Below are 8642 nucleotides of genomic sequence, written 5' to 3' on the forward strand. Positions count from 1 at the left end.
GCTGGTGTTACAAAGAAGAAGACAGATGTGATAATGTTGGTGAAAAAAATTCGAATTATCGTTTATGCATGTACACTAGTATCTGTAACCATAGATAATAATACTCCCTTTAGATAGCTAACTAGTTAATTAAATCAAATTAAAAACTAATTAACAATTACACAATCATGTTTTCTTAATTATGTTACCGTATCGGTTGTGTTGTCAATCTTCGTCCCTTGTAACCCCATTGTAATTTTTTCCCGGACATTCGATACTCTTATTCTTCTAAATAAGAGCCCAACAACCGTTATCGGAATAGACCTGCTTTTACCACAAATGATCTTGGCTTTCAGTGAAGGAAGGCACGGTCCATTCGGGTCTTGAACACACGACGGGCATCCACAGTTCTTCGAAAATAATTTTAATTCAATTTTAATTATACGAACTTTTTGTAAAACTAGCCTGGTTGGGCGATCCCGAAGTACAGTCGTCATATGGACGGGTTGTACCCCCGACTTACTATTCGGCTGCGTGGCACTAAATACGTCTCGTAAGCCTTTATAGACCGGCATGTAGGCACGTAGGACGTTACGCCTAGTAAATGAAGAAATGGTAAATCAAGAGTATATTGCCCAATACTAATCACCTCATGGCTGTGAAAGATCAATGTTTATAGTTTTTGCAGACTATAGCGAGCCTATAAAACGGATTGTAATTCTAGTTTATATTCCAAATCAGTCGTTTTGACTGGCAACGATCACAGTGTCCATAAAACAGTGGTGCACAAATTGTTGAAATCCAATTTTATATATATTTTCCCATCACTGTGGCATTTTGCTAATGTTGAAATGTAATTCTATAGCATTGTTTCTATTACAACCATGATGTGAAACATTTAATTACATTGTACTGGCTGGTAAATGGCAAGTGAATATGTCTTACGTGAATCGAACTTGTTATGAACAACGATACAAAGACTACGCAATGTGACAATATTATTGTGTTTTGACACGATATTTACACAAATTTTTAATACAAAAGTCTTATTATTGAATATCTACCGTTCTAAAATAATGATAATTAGTCTATTTTCATTCCTATCTTTGCAAGAGACGTTTTCTATTAAAAAATAAAGCATATTAGTTTCTAAGTAGATCTTATCAGCTGTTGAAACAAGGTTTAACTGAACTAAGGCTCCGCTATTAAATGGTACGATTGTATCAGCATCCAATATTGGCAGCTTTCGTTGATGCCATACGTAATACAATCCGATGAGTGTTGTTGTTGCCTGCATACCAAATATAGTCACGGTGAATATGATACCGCGCGTGGCATATCTATCTACTTGATACTGAAGAATATGACGTGGTATGTATGGTTCAGACACTCACCGCATACCATTGATTGCATAGTTTCATTAGTCATTGGGAAATATCGATCGCGGTATTTGTTCCACTAGAAAATTATCTTTGAGATTTCTAGCAGACTGGTGATTTTGTTTGTTTTTATTGTGCATTTGAGTGTGTCTGTAAAGCGATCCCAAGTTTGTGGTTAAATTGCTTTGAAAGCAGAATCTTATCAAAATAATGTTGGTAAATGATGTTGAGCATGTTCATGAATTTGTATTTTTGTAAAATCTGTTGTACGTATTACCTGTATCTATATTATGTAACACATAATACAAGCGTGGTCGAGTAAAAATGATGGTTAACAGCGCTAATTACTTATAATATTTTTGTACTTATTCGAAAACATTATTTTTAATTTTCTATCTCAAGGTTTTTGAATCTGAAATACGAAGAAACGATATCAAAGGCGACCCGCTTAATCTACAAACTAGAAAGTATTATCTTTGCAATAAAGTTTGTAATCCCGCCGTAAAATAATCGATGAAACTGCTACCGAGGTTTTTTAATAGATAACAGATAGTGAGATAATACGATAATCTACATTATGTTACATTGTAGACTTTGTTACATTTGTGCGCAAACATGACATAATCAATGATATAACATGACACACAAAAAGTTCGTAAGATGATTTCGTAGAATTTGCTTAGAAACATGTAACATTAGGATGTACAATTCAATACAATTTGAAGTAACAAAAAAACGAAACATAGATTTATGAAAACTGATTGGTTTATTTGTTTATTTTGTTTTATTTTTTGTTTTAGGATCGATTCTCACCAACGTCCCCGCAGAAACCTTCGCGCATCGACTGGGGTCGGATAGAGAAAGTCTGTGGCCCGGTACCTATCTATCTGAAGAATCTGCTAAAGATGTGCGGCTATGAGGCGGAAAGCAGTCTGCGAAATTTGAATGACGATGACTTCATTGATATGGAGCGTTTCGCTCGGGAAGAGCTGATCCACCTGGTACCGGCGACACAGTTCTACTTCCACATCTTCTGCAGCGATCCGGCACGCGAGTTTCGGCTCGTTCCTGGCCACCGTAAGCTGCTGCTGCAGATAAGCGCGTATCTCAACTACACCAAGGTGGCTAGTGAAATACAACGGCCAGAACCGGCGCTCCGTCTACCCGCCGACCTGACGATACAGCGTGAGCGTGAGCGCGAACATCGGCTACTTTTAGCTCAGCAGCAACATCAGCAGCAGCAACAGCATCAGAAAGAACAACAGCACCAGCAGAAAGAGCACCAGCAGCAAAAGGAGCAGCAGCAACTTTTGCAGCAACAGCAGCAGCTGCTGCAAGAAGTCGTCCGAATGCATCAGCAACCGCTGACAGAGATACAAGAGCAGATGCTGTCCGAGATGAAAATGTCGCACAAAAACTCACCACTCGCATTCGAGCAGGCAACCGTGTTCCCTCCGCTCAGCGACGAGGAGCGCATCAAGAAGATTCAGGGCTGCATTGTCAAGCTGATCGACATGTGGAGCGAAAAGCAACCCATTAAGCTGCAGATCACGGAGGAAATGATCAACGTGACCTACGAGACCAACGGCTACAACGCATTCATTAAGTGTCCCATGTGTGCGGTGCAGATAAAGGTGTCGAAGCTGCCAACGAAGAAGGGCGATCGGTTTGTGATCTCCAACTTCTCGAAGCATATCATCAAGATGCATTTTTCTCAGCTTAGTGACGGGGCTGGAGGGGGTGGGGGAGGCGTAGGCGGAAATGGTGTTGGTGGGCATGCGGGATCGGTTGGCTCGGAGCGACATCTAAGCATGGATAATGTGTCTTCCTACTATGGAGGGGAGAATTCGGACAGCAACACGTACCCGTACGATGACTATGGGTCGGGTAAACGGCCAAAGCTGGACGAGGACGATGATGAGATGGATCCGGTGCCACCACATTTGCTGCATCCGTATGTGAGCATTAAGGACGAAATTATCGATCTGGACGCGTAGCAGCTTGTGCCGAGGTACGGTTGTACTTTGTCGTCGCTAAATCGCACGAGAACGGTTGCTCGTGTCGAAAGCGAAAAAAGACGTTGAGCGTAAAGATGAGACATATGAACGATAGCGCTTAAGCCAATTTTTCCATTCCTCAATCAAACCAAATAGCCTCTCTTAGCTTGTTGACTCTCATAGAATAACTGCATTATTTCTTAGAATAAGTTAGGCTGTTAGATTTTAAACAACACAAAGGTTTAATTTGCCGTGAATTGTTTCGCAATGATGGTTACGATTAAACCCAAATAGCTGTTTTACTTACTAGCAATTATTTGGTGGAACTGTTTGCAGTCAAGCTAGGACGAAGTGGCATGAGAAAAGACTTAATTTTGGAACCGTAATGGCTGATATGAAGTGAATTTACCGTTTTACACGGGATAGCTAGCGAACGTCGTAGGTAGGTTGATAGGAAATGGTGTAAATAAGAGATGAGTTAAATTATACTAGTAAATGATGAATAAATACAAACATATATGTTCTACACATTGCATGTTGGGATATGAAAAGCAGTTTCCTTTAATATTGCGTAAAAACTACGATGTTTTTTTCTTTTCAAACACAAATTACAAACCAATACAAACTGGCCAACGAACCCTACCCAACAGAAAGCTAACAAGTTGCACACAAAGGTGTGTCTTGTATGCAAGCTTGTATTGAAACTCTCTGATATACGGTTGACCATATTTATTGCTGCATTTTTTCACTTTTGATTACAGAAACCAAAAAAAAAAACAATTGATATCGCATTATGATTTCATTACAATCGCACAACATAAACTTTAACAATTAATATATCGTCAACAAGGCGATCTGCTGTGCTGTTTGTACAGTGAGCTTTGGTAAGCTTTTTTCGTGCAATAATTTTCAATTGCATGAAAGGGTTTTTTCGAATTTGGTAAACCAAACAAAGTGCAACACCGTGAAACCTGGATAAGAAAGAATCCTAAAACCATCGTCTGGCCTTTTTTTCAGGATAAAGTAAAACCAACAACGGATCATGTCGGAACCGGGCGCGTTCATTGATCAGATTGATTTATGGATAAAACTACGGATGTTTATTTTTTAATAATTCAACAACTTTAGCAGTATTTGGGGAAACTGAGAAAGGGAATGCGAAATGAAGGGCTGGGAAGGGATAATGGCTCATTCTCGGAATGATATAAAAATTCTTGCTAATTGAGAATGTTTTTTATGCAGTTTCATTGCAAGAATTTTCAAACTGTTGAATTGAAAGAAACATAATAAATTAAAGTAAGTACTACCTTATTTCTATTTAATTATTTTAATATTGTTCTATTATCTCTGATTACAGTAAAACGCAGTTATTCGTAAGGTCGCAGATGTGGATTGACTTATCTTGATTGAAAATTAATAGTTTGTTTAAGTGATTGGGAATGAATTGGAGGACTTTTGAAATAGAAAATGAGCTACAATGAAGAAATAAAAAATATAAAAAGTAAAAGGATTTTTGAATATCTAGTTTTAATCGTCAAGGATTTTTTGGGGATATTTTTTAAGAATTATGTTGAATTAAATGAATATCATCAAACGATCTTCATCGATCGAAGCTATGAACTTTTGTTCTCGATCGTACATGTTGAATGGTTGATGAGGATGGTGAACATGCCGATCTGTTCTCTTTCTGTATTATTTTATGTCTAATAGCTTTAGTACGGATGAATGATTGAGCACAGCCAGTAACCGACCAGTTTGTTGGGCTAGAGCCGCAAGAATCGACTGCTAGATTAACTCCGGTTGCTATTTATTTTAATTATTTCTCAATTTTAATTTAGTAAAACTTAACTAGACTTTTTTAAATTCGCTCTTCAGGTCTCCTTATTTATTAAGTGTTCAGGAAATGTTTTTTGTATCGAAATTCATCTCGTTAACCTTTGTAACCTCTCGATAGTACCTTTGTGTTATGGAGTAGTTACGGTTATGGAAGCTGGGTATTTTTCTAATCTGCAGAAACTTTAATTTATATTTAGTAATAGACAAATCTGTATGTGTCGAAACTTTACTACATGTTCAGTAGTTTAGGGATAAGTTACAGTATGAAATGATATAAAACTATCCAACAAAACAGTCCTTCCAACAGCTTTGGTGAAGATATATTCTTAGTTTGTTGGCTAACGATTCCTTCACTTGGTTAAAGAGTAAAGCTTCGGCACGATCGATTTCGGAATCAAATCAAGCACATCCCAATTATTGTTGAACAAGGACTAACTACAAGCCAGGTAGGTCAAACTTGAATGTAGTTGGCGTAAGAGCGTCGAACCGTTGACGGTCCCGAACCCCTTTCGCTTGGGGTGTTTTGATTTCGAGGTAGCATACGGTGTAAATGGAAACGTAACGATTAACATTTTTGCGATCGACTTGGCCGTAGGGCTCGAAACTCTTAGATAATCGAAACCGACTTTGGCTTTTGAAGTGGGCTGTCGAACAGACAATCGGATTTTCCCTTAGAATTTAATACTTAAAATAAAGCTCATATAGAATTAGAATCTCGCGACTACATTAGCTTTACATTGTCATAATCTGTCATTAATCATAATCTCTTCAAATCGGTTCAAGTAAATGAGCAATATCTTTAAGATTTTTCTTTGCACTTTAAATTAGTACTGCGCTTTCTAGCGGCAAATAATTGCGTACCCCGTTTACTTACGCGAGAACGAGAGCCACTTGAAAGGGATGTGCATGGGTAAGCGTTGAAGTGCGCTCTGAAGTGCGTGGGAAAGGCTGAAGCAGAAGAGCAAGAGGAATTCCCGCCGCATTGATGACGGTTGCTTATCAGCTGGCAGTGCTTGCCGGCCGAAGAGATATAAAAAAGGTCTAGCGGCGAGGCAAAATCTCATTCCCTTACCGCAAAGTACATCCATCAAGATGGTTCGCCGTAGTTCGGTCGTGGTTGGTCTGGTTTTGGTTGCGTTCCTGGGCACGGTACTGTCCGTACCAATCTGGAACCGCATCGTCGGCGGGCAATTGGCTGAAGACACCCAAATGCCGTACCAGATTGCGCTCTTCTACCAAGGCAGCTTCCGGTGCGGTGGCTCGATCATTGGAGATCGCCACGTCCTGACGGCGGCCCATTGCGTAATGGATGACGATGTGCTGTAAGTATACACTCGATGCCGTACCGGGGTCGTTTGCAAAAAAGATGGATTCGATTTAATTGTAATGATGGAAACCTTTTTCCAGCCTCCCGGCGTTCAAGTTTGGTGTTCATGCCGGGTCCGCACACTTGAACGCCGGTGGTAAGCTGTTCAAGGTTCGGGCAGTGTACCCGCACGAGGGCTACGGCAACTTCCAGCACGATATCGCCGTGATGGAGATGAAAGAACCGTTTGCCTTTGACAAGTACATCCAGCCCATCGAGCTGATGGATCAGGAGGTTCCCCTCGGCGGTGAAGTGGTGATTTCTGGTTACGGACGCGTCGGTAGCAACGGACCCGTCTCGCCCGCGCTGCTCTACACGTCGATGTTTGTGGTGGAGGACGAAAACTGCAACTCGATCAGCGAGGGTTTGATGTGCATCGACAAGGAGGGTAGCTACGGTGCGTGCAATGGCGATTCGGGCGGCCCGGCCGCATACGATGGCAAGCTGGCCGGTGTGGCCAACTTCATCATTGACCAATGTGGTGGAAACTTTGCCGATGGTTATGCCAAGGTGTCCTTCTATCTAGACTGGATTCGTCAATTCCTGGAGTAAGCTGCCATTTGCAAGTGTTTCCCTTAAGGGGAGAACGGCGAGTGAGTTTGGTTAAGCAGGCAAGGGAATAAAGTGTGGCGAAGTGATGCATATATACAGGTCGTACTTTTATACAATTTCTGTAACTTTATTACAAAGAAAACGGGCTCGGTTGATTGATGTTCAATTTGGTAAAATGTTCGCACGATTTGGAAAATATTGAATTAAAGTAAGTGTAATGTAATAGCCCCTACCACAGCGGAAATTGTATTGTAACATCTTTTCAGAGCTGTTGTGATACAACCAGGCAAATACGTTTACCTACAATTCTAAGAAGGCAAAGGCAATGTAAAAAGAAAAAAAGTTGCTTCTGCGAAGGATGACAAAAGTAGTACCGAAACAAATACAAACAACCAACCATCCAACTTTTCAACATTTTACCACAATGTTCACGGGATCAGCTGGGTAAAAAATGTTTAATTCAGTTGTTAAAAAGGTTGTTTGTAGCTTGACACATTTACAAGGCTGTACAACAACGTTTCTTTTCGAATATAAGTTAATTCGATAAAACCAAACTAAACGACTACATTCTCTACAAACTACTGTGCTTTGTTTTCAAGTATCACTAGAGACCATCATGAATGGGACATGTATAAAACATTCTATCTACCAGTTGTGAAACCACTTCAAACGGACATAAATGTTAAGCCCGAAGCAAACGGCATGGTATGGATTGAATCGCTACTGTAACTGTAGAGTGAAGATTGTTACTATCAGTTCACTTCAAAGCGCACACCTACAGCGTTTGAGGGGGTTGCCTGCAGCTTGGTTGCGGTTCTGGTACTGGGTTGATGATGAGCAGCAGAATGTTCGATAATTTAGAGTTCGGTATCTTGAGGGAATGGTGGTCGAAAATAATGCAGCATAGAATGTCTTCATTACGACGACAGTGTGTTTGCTGAAGAGTAAAGTGTTGTCGGACATTAAGACCGAGTGTTTGTGTCTTAAATAATGTATGGGAATACTAAGAGGATGTGGTCGATTTTTGAATGAAAATTTTGTTGCAATAGTTGATAGTTGGTGATACAATACTTTGGATTTAAGTGTATAGGACAGATCAGTGTTGAATTTTTTTAAAACTTGTGCCGCATTCACGAAATTCGTAACGAATTCAGTGTTCTGGGAATAAAAAAAGGATACAAGGTCTTTGAATTCTGGTTTGATTTCGTTCGAAGAAAGTCATGTAGCCTTTGAGTCTGTAGCAACGCTGTTTGAAAGTGATTTGAAGAGACTTGTGGGATACTTGTCAGGTTGTTCTTTGCAGACTTCAAAAAAATTCATTTTAATGCCACTTTGTATAATATTTATTTCACATATTTTATTTATTCATTCAATACATTTTATCTTGAATTGCTTCATCTTGAATGTTAAACCGTTTAGCTTTAGCCAATGTGGAAAGCTACTCAGTCGCATCAGCTGACTAGAGGAAAACGAACCACAGTGAAACATTTACCGAATATTTGCGGAGACGCAAACAGCAGTGGGTCACAGGAA

General features: G+C 39.9%; 2 protein-coding genes across 4 annotated transcripts in view; both read left to right on the top strand.

The window, feature by feature from the left end:
* The window catches only part of LOC1274747 (uncharacterized), a 29605-nt gene extending 25715 nt beyond the window's left edge, over positions 1-3890 (top strand). For all 3 annotated transcript variants that reach the window (XM_001688426.2, XM_313939.5, XM_061647098.1), the window contains one exon: positions 2159-3890. In XM_001688426.2, coding sequence (XP_001688478.1) covers positions 2159-3355 — 1197 coding nt within the window. In that variant the 3' untranslated portion in view covers positions 3356-3890. The remainder of the gene's footprint in view (positions 1-2158) is intronic.
* Positions 3891-6254: 2364 nt separating this feature from the next.
* On the top strand, positions 6255-7203 carry LOC1274748 (serine protease SP24D-like). The gene is made up of 2 exons (XM_313940.5): positions 6255-6513; positions 6599-7203. The coding sequence occupies exons 1-2, from the start codon at positions 6284-6286 to the stop codon at positions 7107-7109; spliced, it is 741 nt and encodes a 246-aa protein (XP_313940.5). The 5' UTR covers positions 6255-6283; the 3' UTR covers positions 7110-7203.
* The last annotated feature ends 1439 nt before the right edge of the window (positions 7204-8642 follow it).

This window comes from Anopheles gambiae, chromosome 2 (genome assembly GCF_943734735.2).
Source record: "Anopheles gambiae chromosome 2, idAnoGambNW_F1_1, whole genome shotgun sequence".
NCBI lineage: Eukaryota > Metazoa > Arthropoda > Insecta > Diptera > Culicidae > Anopheles > Anopheles gambiae.

Bases quoted from the DNA above. Each gene is read 5' to 3' on its own strand.
- LOC1274748 (XM_313940.5), top strand. From the start codon at position 6,284: ATGGTTCGCCGTAGTTCGGTCGTGGTTGGTCTGGTTTTGGTTGCGTTC. The intron at 6,514-6,598 runs GTAAGTATACAC...ACCTTTTTCCAG, and splicing joins GTAATGGATGACGATGTGCT to CCTCCCGGCGTTCAAGTTTG.